The sequence below is a fragment of the Monodelphis domestica genome, chromosome 4 (genome assembly GCF_027887165.1).
Source record: "Monodelphis domestica isolate mMonDom1 chromosome 4, mMonDom1.pri, whole genome shotgun sequence".
Classification (NCBI taxonomy): domain Eukaryota; kingdom Metazoa; phylum Chordata; class Mammalia; order Didelphimorphia; family Didelphidae; genus Monodelphis; species Monodelphis domestica.
The window spans coordinates 8,950,627-8,970,707 of record NC_077230.1 but is presented as its reverse complement, the minus strand read 5'-3'; the positions used below and the strand labels follow the sequence as shown (position 1 = coordinate 8,970,707).

At 36.8% G+C, this 20,081-nt stretch overlaps 1 protein-coding gene across 1 annotated transcript in view; it reads right to left on the bottom strand.

Annotated features, from left to right (window-relative positions):
* UBASH3A (ubiquitin associated and SH3 domain containing A) overlaps positions 1 to 20,081 on the bottom strand; it is a 140,094-nt gene that overhangs the window by 47,921 nt on the left and 72,092 nt on the right. The window contains exon 5 of the mRNA XM_007493177.3: positions 4,156 to 4,325. Coding sequence (XP_007493239.1) covers positions 4,156 to 4,325 — 170 coding nt within the window. The remainder of the gene's footprint in view (positions 1 to 4,155; positions 4,326 to 20,081) is intronic.

Genomic DNA, 20,081 nt, shown 5'->3' with positions numbered 1-20,081 from the left:
TTGCCTTCTTCCTTTCAGTCTGTCCCAGCTTGTGCATCTCTTAAAAATTGCAGCGTGATTCAGCTCTGCCTTCTGGCTCAAAGATCTCGATTGCTTTCAAGGCTAAGGGGAAACGCTCTTTCCTCTGAACTATAAATCCCAAGATCCAATCAGGACTCAAAGCTTTACTGAGTTAAAGGATTTCAAGATGATTTTTATTTTTTATTTTTTAAAGAACAGAAATCTTTCTCTTTTTGGTTCAACCACCTTAGGACACATATAGATCGGATGAAGTCTCCGCATTAAGAAAAACAAACAACCCCCAAACCCTTTATCTTCTATCTTAGAATCTATAGTGTGTATTTGTTCCAAGGCAGAAGAGTGGAAAGGTCTAGGCCATGGGGGTTCTGAGTCTACATTTGAACCCAGGACTTTAGGCCTGGCCACAATCCACTGAGCCACTTAGCTGCTCCCTCCGTACTCAATACAAAAGAAACAAAATAGTTTTCATTGCATTTAGATGAAGAAAATCTAATCTTTCACCTGGAAGTCAACTCAGGATAACTTCCTTGATATAAGCGTAAATTCTGTTCCTTTAAGATGTGAGCAGTTTAGTTGCCGAGAAAGAAAAAGTACTTTCTCATAAACAAAAAAAGAAATCAACTTGGAAAGAACGTCAGGCTTTTGTAGAGGAACAGTTTGATGCCTGAAAGAGGTCAGAAAAAGAACTTCTATTTAATAAAAATGACTAAAATTCACGGGTAAAGAAACAGTTTTCAGCAAAGGTGGAAAGGCTTATTTATGACTCCTTTTTACATCCTTATAAAGAATGCAAGTTGGTGTGTTTTGGTATATAAGCACTTGGATAGCTAAAATCTAGTAGAAAATGAACTGTGTAAACAAAACTTCTGAAATGCAAATGTGAAGAAATAAAGTTTTTAGACACTGAGCGTTAGGAAGACTGGATTAAAGACCGAGAAATGAGTGAAGCTGCAGGACATTGTGTTCCCACACTTCATTTTCATGCAACTCTTTTTAAGGCTTAAGAGGTTAAACTTACAAAAATGTCCAATCTGGGAACTTGAAACTAGGGGGCTGATTAAATGGGGGTTGTAGCTCTTATAATGAGCAGAAAAGTTGGTGAATTTTTATCTCCTAATGTAGCAGAAGGTACCAATTTAAGCCTTTGAAGGATGGTGAAGAACCTGCCTGGAATGATCAAGAATGAGTAGAATAGGAGAACTAAGCAAGATGGTAAAGTCTTAGATATTTAAAGTGTCCTCTATCAACTGTGTGACTTTGGGTAAGTCACTTAACCTCTGTTTGCCTCAGATTGTTGTAGAATGAAATGAAATAATATTTGTGAGAGCATTTAGCACAGAGTCTGACTCAGATTAGGTGCTATGCAAATGCTAAAGATTATTATATAATGATTCCCTCATTTCCTTATGGTATATTTGTACTGATTATTAATGTTTTTTGCTTCATCATTTTTTAAAAATTTATTTTTTTTTAAACCCTCACCTTCTATCTTGGAATCAATACTGTGTATTGACTCCAAGGCAGAAGAGTGGTAAGGGTGAGGCAATGAGGGTCAAGTGACTTGCCCAGGGTCACACAGCTGGGAAGTGTCTGAGGCCAGATTAGAACCTAGGACCTCCCGTCTCTAGGCCTGGCTCTCCATCCACTGAGCTACTCAGCTGCCCCCTTGCTTCCTCATTAAGTAAGGGGTTATGTTTAAGATTTAATAGTATTGTTATTGTGAGTGGTTGGTTTTGTGTAAATGGAAGCACATAAGAACTATTAAGGTCAAGGATCAAGTGTTACAATAATAACAATCCTCCACAATAGGGTTATGGTAATGAGTCAGGAAAGTATATTTCCCCTATCATCTTCAAGTGTTGTAACAGGAGGAATGTATTTCCCGTAGCATCCTGAGAGATTTTGAGTAGAGCCATGTTCTTTTTTTTTTAATGAACTTATATTTATCGCTGTGCTTTTTTATGGTGGCAAAGAATTGAAAATGAAGTGATGTTCCTCAATTAGGGAAAGGCTATAAGGAATGTGCTATAAGGAATGATGAACAGAATGATTTCAGAAAGAAATGGAAAGAGCTCCCTGAACTGATGCAGAGTGAAATAAGCAGAACCAGGAGAACAATGTAGCCAGTAAGTGGAATATTGTGGAGTGATCAAATGTGATAGACTTTGCTACTCTCAGCAATGTGATGATCCAGGACTATTCTGAGGGCCTTAAGAGAAACATTGCTATCTGCCCCCAGAGAAAGAATTGTTGAGTAGGAATGCAGATGAAAACATACGATTTGTCACTTGTTTATTTAGGTATTGTAAAAGAGAAGAGGGGGGACTCTCTTTTCTTCTCTTTTCTATGGAGAGGGGTGTGTAGGTTTTGTCCCAACTGGAAGGATATAGCTCCAGTGAGAGGTTGTAAGGAAATGTGGAGAAAGGGATAAGGATGAAGCAGAAAGGTTGAGGGAAAGATGGCCATATCTCTCCCTTCCTGAGATTAGTTGACACCAGGGCTTGAGGCCACCTTAGAGAGACAGGAAGAACTTTTCTGAGTCTCTTCTCAAAGGATAAATTTAATGGCTGTTTCCTTTGAGCGCTGTCATGGCACAAACTGGATAAAGAAAAGATGTCAGGTTTCCTTGTCAGCAGTTCTGAGCAAAGGGTGTGTAACCAAACCCTTTTTTGGGAAGGGTTGTGGCAACCCAGGTCAGGTTAGCCACAGTCAAAGGACAGGATTCAGCTTTGAAATCCTGTCTTCAATTTTGTCTAATCCTTTCCCTTATTATGAAGACAAGCCCAGACCCAGATCTGACTTATACTGAAGGTTTTATTGAAAGGTAAAGGGTATGGTAGGTCTGAGGAATAAGGGAGAAGGATGGTGGGAGAGGATGCCCTGGAAAACTATTTCCACGGCAGTTGGACTTCAAGGGCTCAGCCTTGAGGCTCCTGTGCCTCAGCCCCTTTCCCAACTGACGACTTCTTATGATCTCTATACCACTATAACTTAACTAAATCTTAGTAATCAGTTCAAGGAAAGGCAAGAGAGGGAGAGAGAGATCCAAAAGGAGAGAGCAGATTGGCGCTGGTCAAAGAGTCCAACCCAACTCCTTCTGAGTCTTGGGAAGTTGTAGTCAAGTGAAAGAGGGGTTGGGGAAGGATTTCTCGATGAAGCTGTTACACCAACAAGTAGGAAAGTCAGGCTCCTTTTCCTCTTGTGGCTTCAGATCTCCTCTGCCCCCCCCCCCCCCCCCGGAAAAAGCTCCTCTCCATTTTTCTTCCAAGGCTGGAAGTGTTGAGCTCGGCAGAGTTCTTTCTCAGCTCCCAGTTCTCTCCCAGAATTCTCAGCTGACTCTCAATGGCCACCAGGCTAGCGGGATTCTATTTAGGGTCTTTTCTCAATCCTTTACAGTATATACTTTGGGGGTTTGATTTTATGAGATTCTTCTCTTACAAAAATGAATAATATGGAAATGTGTTTTGAGTGATGATGCATGTTTAATCCAGTGCAATTGTTTGTCAGCTCTGGGAGGAGGGAGGGAAGAGGGGAGGAAGACAACATGAATCATGTAACTTTGGAAAACTTGTGTGTAAACTCGTTATTGATATAAAATAAAGCTAAAATATTAAAGTGGAAATGATTTTTATTATGCTAAATCAATATGATGCATATTCATGACAATGTGTGAATGAATGAAAAAATGTCAAGGGAAGAAACAACTTGTACATATTGAAGTAAATACAGAACTTATGCAAAAGTGAATTCGCATCATAGAGCTGGAAAAAATAATAAAATTCATCTGGATGAACAAAAGGTCAAGAATCTCAAGAGAATGAATGAACAAAATATGAAGGAAGGAAGACCAGCCATGCCAGTTCTCAAACTGTATTGTGGTGGTCATTCTCTGGGAATTGAGAACTGCTGGAGAAATGACTGAGCCCGAGAAAATGAGTTGGTGGCTGGTGTCCCAATTGAGGGGCTATATAGTATGAAGATACACACGGGGACCCACATGCTCATGCTGATGTAAGACTTCTCCTAGGCAGGATGATACCGTTTCCTTTTCTCTCCCCTCCTTCCAATACATTAAAGATAAAATCTATAGACATTGAAGCCCCATGCAGAAGAGGTTTATAGGAAGAATCTTACCTGGTAATGTACAAAGCGCATATCCCTAGAATACAGAGCTGCAGTCCATTGACAATTGTGTAACTGGTCAATGGATTTTGCCAACTGTTCCAGAGTCTTTTGATGATGAGGACAAAATTTATGTGCAAGGGTAAGGTGGAGTTGTTTGGTACATGGCTTTACGATGCAATCTATTAAAAAATCCATAAAATTAAATTAATTTAGCAATTTTGTACAAATTAAAAAACAATTTGACATTTCATCTCATATTGTAGTATTGCACTTCTATTTTTTTTTCTTAAATTGCTATGCCACTTAAAAAAAACTAAAGGGGCAGCTGGGTAGCTCAGTGGATTGAGAGCCAAGCCTAGAGACGGGAGGTCCTGGGTTCAAATCTGGCCTCAGACACTTCCCAGCTGTGTGACCCTGGGTAAGTCACTTGACCCCCATTGCCTAGCCCTTACACAGTATTGACTCCAAGACGGAAGGTGAGGGTTTAAAAAAAATTAAAATCCTTACCTTCCATCTGTGCAGATGGAAAATTTGCCACACCTGAGCTACATTCCCAACATTCTTTTAAGTTACATCCTCATTTTATGTAAGGATGCTTAGGAGATAAATTTGGCTGAGACCCATGCTTTAGGGCTCTTTTTTTGGATTGTACTTTTGATAGTGCTGCAGGTGTGAGTCTCTGGCTCTCTTTGCTCTGCTCACTTGACTGAAAGAACCTTTTTTCTTTTCCTTCTCTTTTGATTTAGTATTAAAAATCCTATATATATATATTTAAAATACTAGGAGTATTTATTCATTTTTACTCCTACACATCTTAGAGTCAATGGATTGGTTCCAAGTTACAAAAGGGGTAGGGGCTAGGCAATGGGGGTTAAGTGACTTGCTCAGGATCACACAGCTGGGAAGCGTCTGAGGCCAGATTTGAACCCAGGACCTCCTGTCTCTAGGTCTGACTCTCAATCCACTGAGCCACCCAGCTGCCCTAGCTATGTCACATTTTACACTTGTCATTGCTACCCGTCAACTATAAGTTTTTTGAGGACGAGAATTCTGTCTTTCACTTTGTGTTCCTTGCAGTGCACATTCTTCTGTATATAGAATCACAGACTATAGGGGTGGAAAATGTTAGATCTTATCTAACCAAAGGCCTTCATTTTCCAGATATTTGAGGAGAGACTTTCCTCAGTCTGGTACAATTCAGTCTTAGTACCAGAAATCAATGAAACGCTCATAAATAATGAAGTTCAATAAATAAATTTACGTACAATTCCAGATTAAACATATATAATTTCTATTTATAATTCAAATGTAGATCGTTTCCCTCTATCTCGATTTCTAGGCTGGGCTTTTTTTACTTTACGTAGCAAAGAAGCAACATGAGTAGTTCAAATCCTGGTCTCTTAAATGACACATATCCTAATGATATCCTTCTTGCTATTTCAAATGAAAACTATCTCAGCTTTAATAAAAGATGGGCTGTATGCCACCACTTAGTGGCAACAGAATTTTTTGGGTTCCTTTCCCTATTATTTATATTTTGTTTTTATATTGCATACCGTTTACTTCCACTTTGCAAGAGGTTCCTTTAACAAAATTAACCAGTTAAATAAACCTAATATTACTGTGCCCTCATCTGCAAGTCCATGCAACATTACACATCTGTGGCACCCCTACCTCTCTATTTTAAAATGAACCCAAATTTATTTTCTCTCTCATTTGTCACTTATTGAAAAAAAATGATTGCAACAAATCTGCATTGTCAATCAAAGTAAATTTCACCATATATGTCTCATTCTTCACTTTTTTACCTCTCTGTAATGAATAGTATGTTTCATCATCAATCATCTGGAATCATGAATGGTGGGTGATTATATTGATCATAGTTCTTACAGATTACAAAGTTGTTGGTATTTACAACAAAAAGTAGGAGCAGCAATTATAATTGCAGACAAGGCAACAATAAAAAGACTCAATTTAAAGAGGTAGACATTTTATTTTACTGAAAGATAATAGACAATGAATTGATTTCAATTCTGAATATCTCTGTACCCAACTAAATCGCTTATAAATATAAAAGTGAATTATGAGGAGAAATAGACAAGAAAATAGAATAGTGCATAATTTTAATTTACACCATTGACTCTAGAGAAATCTAATAAAAATCCAAAGCAACAAAGAAATTCAGGACTTATATCGAATTTTAGAAAAACTAAATATTATAGCTCCCTGGGAAATTACTGGATGGAAATAAAGTATCATGCATATTTCTCTGATGTGCATAGTACTGTTTCAAAAACTTATTAAGTATTAGGGCATAAAATATCACAAACAGATGCTAAATAAGTCAGGAATAGTATACATATCCTTTTAGTACAATGCAATAAAAATTATATTAGTGTCAGCATTCAAAAAACCTAAGGAACCTTACAAATCTAAAATACCCTCAGTGTTCTTACTAAACAACTATTAATACAGGGATGCTAAGAGACTAATACAGAGGAACTTAAATAAAAGAAAGATTAAAATATGACATTGTAAAAGTTCTTTACAAAAAAGCAGTCCATGTTGTGAGTCATTCCAGGGACAGTTCACAGTGAATGCAAAGTAGCAACAAAGAACTGGAGCAGGATGGACAGCATGACCCCAATAGTAGAATCATAAGTTTAGTATTGTTGTGTTGAGTTGTTCATTCTTTTGTTTTGAAGAAGACTAATGATGAGTGATGTCTTGGTTTGTGAGTGAATTGGATTTTAGTGAGACTGAGTGGTACACAATCATTAACTCTTCTCCCTTCCAGAGTCATCAAAGTCATGGCAAGATAAAAGTCAGGACAACTGGTGACAGTCTGGGATGCAATGAATGACCTTGGCATCTTCCATATCTAACGAAGCTCTAAATATTCTATAATACTTGCTTTAACTGCCTTCATGGTTATTGAAACACAATTGTTCTCCCATTCCCACCCATTCCACTGGGAAAAGTCTTCACATGCTTAGGAGTAGACATTCACCTAGATCAGCAGCCGATGTAAATCCTGTCTGCTACTTTTAACCTGGTTTTACCTGTCTGCTGAGATATTACTGGGGCGGGGGGGGGGGTGGCCTCTGTATATGCTACAGTTTCTTGGAGCCACAGGTGAAAGCTGATGATGGATTCCAAAAATGAATGAATAGCTTGGAAAGGGTCTTGGCAAGCCTTCACACCAGAGATACTAGTCCTCTCTAAACACCCCAAATAGGATGAGAGCACTAATTGATAGTACCTTAGAGTCACTGATGTCCATCATGGTATTGGAGTAATCTGTATCAAGGTAGCAAAGAGATCATAAGCTTCTTGCATATAACTTTTCCCAGAGTCAGTGACAGTACTACAACTCTCCCTTTACTGCACATGATTTAGTATTTTCCTGTCCATCATCCCCCAAACTCCTGCTCCCTAGGAAATTTTATTCAGTAGAGAATACCAAATCTTTGACTCTCTGGAGCCTCCTTTGAGACCTGTACCTTTCTTCTTCAAGAGCTGGAAAGTGATTGCTTCTTCAGAAGTCTCATCTTCATTTAGAGACTCAAGATTGCAACCCTTCCTTGCAGGTCAATATTTACCATGATTATGAAAATTTCATAATCATAAAAATTTCATGTATATCATTAGAAAGCAATGGACCATGAAAGCAACTTTGAAATATTGCCTTGCACCCATCAGATTGACTAACATATACCAAAAAAATAAAATGACAAATGCTTGAGGAGATGTGGAGAAATAAGTACACTAACACACTTTTGGTGGAACTATGAAATGGTCCACCAATTTTGGAAAATAATTTAAAATTGGGGGCAGCTGGGTAGCTTAGTGGACTGAGAACCAGGCCTAGAAATGGGAGGTCCTAGTTTCAAATCTGGCCTCAGACACTTCCCAGCTGTGTGACCCTGGGCAAGTCACTTAACCCCCATTGCCTAGCCCTTGCTGCTCTTCTGCCTTGGAACCAATACCCAGTATTGATGCTAAAATGGAAGGAAAAAATAATTTGAAATTATATTTAAAGACACATAAAAGTGTGTGTACTCTTTGACCCAGGACTTTTTAACCCAGTATAATTCTCTATAATTATTAGGTATGTACCTCAAAGAGATTTTAAAAAAGTAAAAGGACTCATATGTACAAAAGTATTTATAGCAACTTTTTGTGGTAGCAAAGTATTGGAACTTGAGAGGGATGCCCATTAATTGGAGAATGATTGAACAAGCTGTGTATATGTTTATAATGGGAAACTATTGTACTATAAGAAATGATGATGAGATGGATTTAAAAGACTTGGGAAGACCTATATGAACTGATGCAGAACAAAGAACCAAAAGATCATTGTATATAATAAGAGAAATATTGTAATAACAATCAACTATTGTAGAGACCAGCTCATCAAGTTATTTGTGGGTCATGGAACAAGATAAGAGGGATGAGGTTGGGATTAGGAAAGTCACAGACAGACTTACAGACAAACTCAAAAGCCCTCTTGCTGATCGGTGACAAAGTTTATTGATTTCAGGTAGCTATTATAGAGGGCTGAACCAAGCAGGGATTAGATCACTCAGAATGGAAGTCAATGATTCACAGGATGGAGACAATGGATTTAGATTATCTATATGACTCCAAACAGAGTTTTCTATAGGTAATAATTCAGTATGCTAGTGTGTAGCCATTTAATCAAGCTTCACACAGAATTCCTGCATCCATAATTTCTTGGAAGGACATTCAGTTTCTGTGGGGAGGGGTGGAAAAGAGGGGTTTGGGGGCCTCATGTGATGCCTAGGCTATGTGTCTAGCTGTATCTAAGTTATGGCTATGATTTTACTGGGAGCTACTCTCACTAGTGGGGGCTACAAACTGTGAAAGACTTAGCTGTTCTGATCAATCCATGACAATTTCAAAGAATTCATGATGGAAAATCTATCCACCTCCAGTGAGAAAACTGATAATTACTCAGTGTGATTAAAGAACATTTTCTTTTGCTTTATTGTTTTTTGTTTCTTTTTCTTTTGCATTATAGCTAATGTGGAAATATATTTTATATAACTTGATATGAATAATGGGTATCATATTTTTTGCTTTTTGGTTAAAAGAATTTGGAACTGAAAATTAAAAAAAAAAAGAAATCAGAGAACCTCTAAATAATCCCCTTTCTCCCCAAACCCTTTATAAGGAGGAGTTGTCAAAGCCATTATCAAGGAAAAGAGTCTTGAAAATTAAGGGAAAGTTGAGACATTTACCTCAGATATGTAGAACTTTCTGAGGGACAAGAAACTTAAAGTTTTAGGCAACACATCAAAGGTAATAGAATAAGGAAGGACTAGAGGGGATTAACCAAGACCATCTATAATAAGTTTATCCTTAACAGGTAAATCTTCCTCAAGACTAAATGTTAGATTCCACTAGAACATAGAATCCTACTACTTCTGAGATAGTGGTGATCCAGTATAGACACAGCTTTTGAGAGGTGGAATACCTAGTTTGGCAAAACATTTTAGACTTCAATAATACCAGTTTACTGAAAATGAATTGGGAGAGGGAAGTTCAATAAATAAGATTGTTTTGCAGGCCCAATCTCAGATTTCCTTTGTAGTAAAATGAATACCTTCATAAGAAACTAATTTGTAGGGAGGTCCATTAGAATTAATATATGTTCTACAAGAATTTTAATGGCTACTGCTACATGCTGTGATTGACATTGCAATTATTGGGATTGCAATGTTACATCCTGTATGAGTATAAATCACAGTGACAAAAATTTCTAAGAAGGGTGAATATGACAAACACAATCAGTTTGCCATTAGAGAGGCATATTCTGAATCATGTGAGTTGTGTCTTACTGATATTTAAGGATAGGTACCCTGGTCAGTATAAGAAGTATCATTGATAAAAAGTTTTTGTACAAACAAAACCAATGCAACCAAAAAGAGAAGGGAAGTAACAAATTGGGAAACAATCTTCATAACAAAAACCTCTGACAAAGGTCTAATTACTCAAATTTATAAAGAGCTAAATCAATTGTACAACAAATCAAGCCATTCTCCAATTGATAAATGGGCAAGGGACATGAATAGGCAATTTTCAGTTAAAGAAATCAAAACTATTAATAAGCACATGAAAAAGCGCTCTAAATCTCTTATAATCAGAGAGATGCAAATCAAAACAACTCTGAGGTATCACCTCACACCTAGCAGATTGGCTAACATGATAGCAAAGGAAAGTAATGAATGCTGGAGGGGATGTGGCAAAGTAGGGACATTAATTCATTGCTGGTGGAGTTGTGAATTGATCCAACCATTCTGGAGGGCAATTTGGGACTATGCACAAAGGGCGCTAAAAGACTGTCTGCCCTTTGATCTAGCCATAGCACTGCTGGGTTTGTATCCCAAAGAGATAATAAGGAAAAAGACCTGTATAAGAATATTCATAGCTGCGCTCTTTGTGGTGGCAAAAATTGGACAATGAGGGGCTGCCCATCAATTGGGGAATGGCTGAACACATTGTGGTATCTGTTGGTGATGGAATACTATTGTGCTCAAAGGAATGATGAACTGGAAGAACTTCTGCATCCAGGAAGTGATGCAGAGCGAAAGGAGCAGAACCAGGAAAATATTGTACACAGAGACTGTAACTGTGAAAATGTGGGTTTCAAGACTGTGAATTGCCAAAACTGTAAAGGTTTTGGCCAAACTGTAAAGATAATTTTTAGTGTCTTGATTTATATTAAAAATAAGTGGTCACCATGGGAAAATTCCCAAATATGAAAATACCCAAGTCAGCTGGGTTTTATGGAGATTTTAATTAATACAAATGAAGGAGGAATTAAGGGGGGGAGGGAGGGGGAGTGAAAGAGAGAGAGAGAGAGAGAGAGAGAGAGAGAGAGAGAGAGAGAGAGAGAGAGAGAGAGAGAGAATAGAAAATAGTAGGAAGGGCCTAGGCCAAATAGCCTGAGCCTTAAGGGAGAGCGAGTCAGTCTTTATTCACTCACCACAAGATTGTCTCCAGCCAGCTCCAGTCATCCACTGAACTCCTGAGCTTCTGAACTGAGTTCAGAGCTCCAATTCAGCTTCCAAACTAAACTCAAACCAAACTGAACTGAATTCTTCTTTTAAAGAAAATTTTCTCTTATGTCACCTCCCCTAAATTTTCACATCTACCAATCACAGTAGATGCTTTTTTCCAGGACTGCCCATTCTTAGTTCTCATCACTCTTTAGTTCTCACCTTCTCTGGGTAGACTAAACCTCACTCCTCTTTTGTTAAGCTTGCCTTTTGCAAGTTGCTTGACCTTTTAGTGATTAATTTACCCTTTATAGGTACTTAGCACCCTTTTGTATTAGATCTAAAAATAGACCTAGCTTAGGGTTTTTGCTTCACTCTAAGTATGAGTTGGGGACTTTTCATTGTTTAATCAGGACTTTACAACTTTATCTTCCCCTACGGCACTGTCTGAGTAGGGTGGAGTAATTTTAAAAGTTCTCAGTACATTGCTGATCAAGTACCTCCATTGTTTAAAATGGGGAATTTGGTTAACCAAAACTTCTGAAGTAGAGTCTGAGCAGTTTTAAGATTCACAAGATGGATACACTGTGGTACAATTGAATGGAATGGGCATCTCCATTAGTGACCCTGAACAACCTGGAGGGATCTACGAGAAAGAACACTATCCACATCCAGAGAAAGAACTGTGGGAGCAGAAACACAGAAGAAAAACACCTGATTGAATACATGGGTCGAGGGGATTTGGGCTGGGAATGGAGACTCTAAATGAACATCCCAGTGCAAACACCAACAACATGGAAATAGGTTCTGATCAAGGACACATATAATACCCAATGAAATTGCGCACTGGCTACTGGGAAGGGGAGGGGGAGGGGAGGGAGGGAAAGAATATGATTCTTGTAACCAAGGAATAATGTTGAAATTGACCAAATTAAAAAAAAAAAGAATGGTTTCATTGATACAAAGAGTTGTCTTCTCCTTTGCTAAGGGGATCGTATGGTTCCACACCCAGTACAAGATGGTATCATGACTTCCTCATCCAAACTGATGATGGACCCACTCCCTATCTTTGCCATTCTAATAAGGGCATCGATCTGATTTTTTAGTTCAGCAGAGAGTATATATTATGCCTCTCTCAAAACAACTTTATGCAGATTTAAGAATTAATAAAATTTCTCCATTGGTCCTGACTTAAAAACAGAGAAACCTTTATTTTCCAATTCTTTTTTCCCTTATCCTAGATTGCTTTGGGTGGACCTGAAGATTTCATTTGCCCCATATCCTGTGGTTCTCTCAGATGTAATCAATACAATTCACATTTAGGATTCGTCGAATCACCCACATCTTTTCTGGCATCCCCCATTACCTGACTGATGTCCAGTGAGGTTCTAGTTATGCATGCTTCTCTCACAGTGATCATAGCTATCAGTGAATTATATAAAAGAATATTTCTCAAGATCCAAATCCACAAATATGAGGAAAAAGGGCAATACTATCTAGGGGGTCATGGAAGTCTCCTTTGCCTTATTTTATTGGAGTGATCATCTTGCATCACATGGCTAATAATGGACTACTCTGTATGAAGGTGTTGATATGACCCTGGATCATCTAGCCAGTAATAATTAGGGCCCAGGAAAAGCAAGCATTTGTTTTTCAAACCATTTATGGTGAAAAGCCATTTCAGGGACCAGATCGTTTAGTCTGACCATCCTTTGGCATTTCCAAAGGCTCTGTTCAGCCTAGTCCTTATATAAAGAAGTCTCTAAAATACAGGATTTACAAGGCTGTAAGAGCCTAGGAAGAGAGACCACTGGACTGGCTGACTTTAGAGTCTCTAAAGCTATGCTCTATTTCCAGTCCCATTGAAAAAAAGCAGACTTGTAATTGATTTGGTAAATGGGTATCATCAGAATGCCCATCAGCAGACTGTTGTTTCTCCAGAATCCAGAGAGCCCAATGAGACTCTGAGTTTCCTTTCTAGATTAGGGGTAAACAATGCTACTTATCTATTTAGGACTATATTCAGAATCATGTCATTTCTTCCTATCCAGAGTATTTTCCAGAGTTTCATTGAGCTTGGTAAACCCTGAATTTTCTTAGAGTTGGTTATCCACTATTTCTCTCTAATATGAGCCATTTGATGTAAAATATCTACCATTGTAGTCTTCTATGGCTCTGTTAACATTATAAATATAGCGATGGACATCAGTATTTTTAGAAAACCTAATATGTTTTAAGTCTCTGCATAATACACTGTGACAATATGGAGAATTATTAAAAAATTTTTTTAAACCCTTACCTTCAATCTTAGAATCAATACTGGGTATTGGTTCTAAGGCAGAAGAGTGGCAAAGGCTAGGCAGTGGGAATTAAGTGACTTGCCCAGGGTCACATAGCTAGGAAGTGTCTGAGGTCAGATTTGAACACAGGACCTCCTGTCTCTGGGTCTTACTCTCAAACCACTGAGCCACTGAGTCATCCAGCTGCCCCCTATAATATAGATAATTTAAATAACCATGAAGTGTGGCAAAAGAATATTGAACTTTTAGATGAAAATAAACTGTTCTTGCATAGTCTCCCTTTTGGTGAATAAAGAAAAAAATCATGGGAAGATGCCAATATGGTATGATCTAGAGGATCCCAGATCACCTATAAGCACCCAACTACTTAGAAAAGGACTAAGGAGACCCACCTGCAAGGGGCTTCCACCTAGTCATTCAGTGCATAGAAGTATGGCTAGGATCTTTCATAGAGCTTGATGCAATGAGCCCAGGTAGCAAGAGTAGCTCAAAGCAACCTCATGGTAACTAGAGAGGAACAACCAGAAGAGGCCATTAGTGAAGGAGGAAGCCCAGGCAGTCAATGGCTGAAAGATTGCTTAGAGCCTCAGGGCAAGACATAAGACTCTTAGCAAAAGGGAGAAAGCCCCATGGGAGCCCATTAAGGGGAATAGTTCTGAGCTCCATAGAAACAGGAGAGGGCCTTGGAGTGGAGCCCTGTGTGGATGTGATCTAAGAGTCCTTGTGAGCAGCAAGAGAAAAAAGCCTCAGCAGCAGGGCTGCTTAGAGACCTGGCCCCAGCCTGATGGCATCCATATAACCTGGGCTTGAATCAGAGCATGAGACAAGATAAAAAAAATTCCTGCCAAAGGAAGGTCCTGGGCATACCCACTACACATACCCAAATCAGCCAGGGTCTGCCCTCATCCTTCAAGAGTGAAAGAGTGGAGTTTGACCCAAGAACAGCCTCTGCCCCCTTCTCCCCCACACCCATACACCTAGACAGTGAAGCTGCTGAAATGAATAAACCAAAGAAAATACTGAATATTGTAGAGAAATACTTTAGATGCCTAGGAGGCATACTCTTTGAAAGAGAGCAACTCTATAATAAAGCAATTATAATAGAAGAAACATCTTGGCTAAAAAAAGTTACAGGAGTACCTGGAAAAAAAAGAGATTCAAAATGGAGGAAAGGGTGGCAAAGAGAATGTGTACCTTACAACAAATGATTCAAAAAACCAACTTAATGATGGAAAATCTTCCATAATAAATGAGTGACCTGAGAATTAAAATGGACTAAAAAGAAACAATGGCTTGAGGAGACCATGTCTTTTTTTTTTGCTTTTTAGTATCAAAGAATCCTTTATTACAACTAAAACAACCAGCAGTGAAGGATAAGAAAAAAAGCAAGAAAAAAACAGTCAGTCCCACAAAAAAGGTCCAGAGTCCTTTGAAGAACAAGTCGCTCAGCAGCCCAGCTAAAACTGCACCCACCGGAAGCCCACAGAAGCTAATAGACAGCTTTTTGAAACAAGAAGGTCCAGCTTGTGGAGGAGACCATGTCTTAAAACAAAATAAAAATATTATGAAAACAGAATATAGTATTTAAAAAAACTATCATGGGAAACAGTTCAAGGAGACATAATTTATGAGTTATTGAATTCTATGAAAATCATGATCAGAAGAAAAGCATGGATTATATATGTCATAAGAAATTATTTTTAAAAATTGCCCAGAACTCTTACAACCAGAAGACAAAATGAAAAGAGGAGAAATCCACTACTTACTTCCTGAAAGAAACTCTAATATGAAAATTTGCAGTTATGGCAAGAGCTAAAATCAAGAGATTCTAGGTCTAAGAAAAAATTATAAGTCGCCAAAATGAAAAAGTTTCAGCATCAAAATACTCAAATAAGGATCACACAATATTTGTCAGCTGCTATCTTAAGGAGAGAAAAGCTGGGAATACAATATTCCAAAAGGTGAAAAATAAAGGCTTATAAACAATAATAATATATCCAACAAACCTAATTATAACTTGAGGGGAAAGGAACTTTGCTAAAAAAGAGAATTTTCAAGCAATCGTGTTGAATAGGCAAGAACTGAATAAACATTTTGAAATGAAAATGTAGGAACTAAGAGCAACATAGAAAAGAACAAATATGTTCAATTGGAAGGCAACACTCAAGGATGAACTATTTAAAAACAAACAGGAGCATAATAAGCAAGTGTTTTCTCAAAGCCACAATTTTTTAAGGTCCATAGAAAAAGGTAAAGATGATAGAGGGCTTGTGGTTGGTTTTGTTCCACTTTGACAATCTTAGGAAAAATTGGAAATCTGAGGTACAGAGAAATCTTCATAGGAATAAAGGGAGAAGAAAGAGGAAAATCATTATCTTATAAGAGAGATGTTTAAGACCATGATATTTAAAAATAGAGGAAAGGGTCAGAGGAAGAGATACTATTAACATCTCTTTCTTCTAAAGCATATTAAGGGAATTGAGCAATTGCAGTGACATGCAGATTTCAGTATAGAAATATGTTAAAATGAAAATGGAAGTAGGAGATGTGGACAAGAAAGGGAAAGAGAGAACTTTAAGATGGGAGGTAGAATGGGAGAATAGGGATTGGTAACAACTGGTTGGGGCACAGATCTGCTGTGCTTTGAGAAGGATACTTGTGTCCATAGGAATAGACCATAGCAAGGAGTTAACCTTGGTCAGAGGGAATGTATTATACAACAAGAAGAAATATAGAAGCAAACATCATCTGGGATGTCTCTGGGAGGGGAATGGAATTTCAGATCCAGTTCCCAGCCCATTCTGAAATCTGAAGTAGAATACCCAATATTAGGAGTTCAAAAGAAGGATGAGCCTAAAATTCTGTCCCTCTGAATCTGAAGTGCCTTTCAGCTAGCATATGGTAATCAGATTCAGAAGCATACTACTCAGATTTCAACCAGGGATAAGCTAAGTCTTAAACCTAAATTAAGAGCTTGCCAAACTCAGAACAGGAATGCAACAAATTATCCTGGATCCAACCACTTTAGGTACACTGCAAGCTTTTAGGACCCTAACTTAAGCTTCTCTCAAAATCTCTAAAAATCTCAATAGCTATATGACCTAAGAGAATATAAAACAGGACCAAAAAAGACTAGATATTCCCTCCAGAAATGCACAAATCCTAGCTCTGACATTGAGTACAGAAATTTGGAAGCATAAACAAAAAAAATTCCTACATTTAGGAGTTATAATATTGATAGAGATACCCAAAACACAACCCCGCAAAAAGAAGATTCTAAAGACTCAATAATCAAAGCCTCAAAGAACCACAAAGAAATGAAGCAAGTATAAAAAAGTTTAAAATCATATTTGCAATAAAATGAAAAAATTGAGGAAAGAATTTTTTAGTATGAGAGCTATGAAGGAAAGACTTGGAAATAAAATGAACAGATTACTGCAAGAAGTACAAAACTTTTCCCAAGCAACAAACTTTTTGAAAAGAATCTAATGAACTGAATAGATGCTAATAACTCCATGAAAACAACAAATGCTTAAAAAAAAAATCCACACACACATTCCAAACACTGAAAAACTAGAAGAAAATGTAGTATTTCATACAAAAAATGACTTGTAAATTAGATCAAAGTGAGACTATTTAAGAATCAGTGGTCTAACTAAAAGCCACAACCAAAAGAAGAACTTAGACATCACATTTCAAAAAATTATACCAGAAAACTGAGATGATCTCTTAGAATCAAAGGGCAAAGTGAAAGTATAAAACACTGTCTACTAGTCACCTCCTAGAAGAAACTCTAAATGAAGACTCACAGAAATATCATAGTCAAATTCCAAAATTTCCAGGTCAAGGAAAAACATATTTCAGTTTTTTAGAAAAAAAGGATTCAAATACTGACGAGCCAGTCATAATGAGACAAGATTTTGTGGCCACCACTCAAAAGAAATGGAGAGCTTGGAAGATGATATTCCAAAATGCAAAAGAGAAAGGATCATTGCCCAGAATAACTCTGATATCATCAAGAGTCATGAGGGCTGTCTAATAAAATAATTTGGGAGTGGTTTTGTTGTTTTGATGATCTTAAAAGGAGAAAGGAAAGATAGAAAAAATACATTAGGGAAAAAGAGAGAGGAAGGGTTAGAAGAATTATCACTCATAGTTAGGTGACCCTCATTTTTATGTAAAGTGGTCAAAGGAGGGGAGAATACACACATACAGCTAAGTGTAGGAATACATTTCATTTGGTCAGGAGGGAAAAGAGAGAAGGGTAGATTAAGGAAGAGGTTAAGTCCTAAGCAAAACAAACTTTAATTATGGAGAGTGTATCGGGAAATTTAAAGGGGTTTAAAAGGAAAGAATGAAAAAGAAAAAGGAACTATGTTTGGGCTCTGAGTAAAAGAAAGAGAAGAGAATGAAGGAAGCAGATTGCATCAAATCGAGAGCACAGATGCTTAAAAAACAGCTTCTCTTTCACCCCCATCTTCTTGGTAAAGGGTAAGAGAAGAAAGGAAAAATTTAAGGTAATTGGGTGGAGGGAAGTACAAGACTAATAATCACAAGTGCATGTGAATGAGATTAACCTAGTTATGAAATGGAAGCAGATAAATAATGTATTTTTTGAGGTGGGGAAGAGAGTAGTTTATTAACATTGCTTTCATCTTTTTATTGTAGTGTTAAATGCTAACTTAAGCATCATTCTTCTATTTCCTATTTAAAATCCATTTTGGGTATATACTACAAATACCATATATAATTCCTAAATTTTCTGCAGAAATGTAGTTTGGGGGCTTTTTGTCATTTGTATAAGCTTTGAAGATTTAATCACCTACTACTGGATCTAGAGAGGATCCCCTGTGTTCTTCGTGATGATCAGCCCAATCAACATGGTCATAACTAGCACCTCTGTCATTTCCTCAAGTCTTATACAAAACTGTAGGAGTTTAAGGGTGGATTCTCTATCCAGAAAGTTATGATCTGTTAGCACATTTTTAATAATGCCTGGTTTTAATCTGAAAATTGGTTCTTATTATCATGCCTCACTTTCAGAAAAATAAGGGTTGTTGTTAAACAGTTAAACTTTAGTCAACAACCCTGAGATTGGGGAAATCTAAAGAAATTCATAAGGAAAAAGCTGTAGGCTCTAAAAGTGTTGGTAAAGAATAATGCTTTAGATCTGTTGCTGCTTGTGGATATAATATAGGCTCTGTTTTTTAGTCTCTTTTCTGGCCTTTTTAGACTCATATTTTAAAATTTATATTGACTTATTTTAGGGTTAAATCATTGTCCCACACTATAATAATTGTATTCATAAATAAAGCCTAATAAACATATTTGTTAATTGAATTCCCTGATTTAAGAAAAGTGTATTTATGCACGTGTATCTTGTATACCCATTACATTTTAACCTTTTATAAACTGCTTTTACTTTCCTAAGGGGGAAAAAAATCTACTGAACTTTTTAACAGTGTGGTAATTACTTGGTTAAAAAAATTACACTGCATTTGATCAGATAAAGAAAAAGATCCTTACAGAACTACACAAAACTTTGTAACAAGCAGTTATATAGTAAATTTTCCTTTTTAAAATGTCTTTATGATAATTTTTAATTATTAAATTATTAAATTATTAATTATTAAAGTACTACAAGCATGTAAAGAGTGCCACTTCATTAAAAAAATTCCATAAATATCTCAATAGTATATGATTAAAAATGTGACCTTAACTAAATTAGCTATATTTAATACTATCTAATTTCCATAGTAGCTTACAAGCATATTTTTGTAAGAATTTTAAAAAGAATATTATAATCACATGACCCAAATATTATATTTTCAATCAGCTGAATTTGCCTTATGAATGTAGCAACTGTACATCTGATTATGCGAGCAGACTTTCTAGATTGTACTAATCTGAATTAGAAAGACATAGAGAGGCATTTACTGCTATAGTACAATTTCATTTTGAAGACTTGAGAATCTGAGTAACTGAAATAATGTATAAGTTGTCAGTTGGATGAGATAATTTTATAATTCAAAATCAGAATTTTATGGGTACTCTAGTTTTAAAGGTACCGAAAACTAAACTGCAGTACATTCAAAGTCTGAAACAAGGATACTTTTCATGGCCCAGAATACTTTGAAGTCTTACTAATCAGGATCAAATCACTTATATTAACAATAATGTCCTAGCAGAATAGATTTGAAAGCTGAATATATGATATTTATAAGAAAAATACTTGAAAGATAAAGGTTTACATGGAGTTAAGACAAAGGGCTAGAGCAAAATACTGCAGCTGAAGAAAAAAGACAGGGGTAGCTTTGATCTCAGATGATCTCAGGCAGGACAACAGTTGATTAAGTTGATTAAGAGATGAACGGAAATTACTTTCTGTAGAAAGGCATCATAGATGATGAATTAATAGCAACACTAAATATATAAGCACAACATGTCAGAGTATCTTAAAGGAAAAGTTCCTTGAGTTACAGTAAGAAATAAGTAATAAAATCCTAGTTCTGGGGATCTTAATATACTCCTTTTGGATAAATTAAAAAATATATAAATGATAAAGATAAAATGATAAAGACCTGAAGAGAAGTTTGACATGTTAGATTGC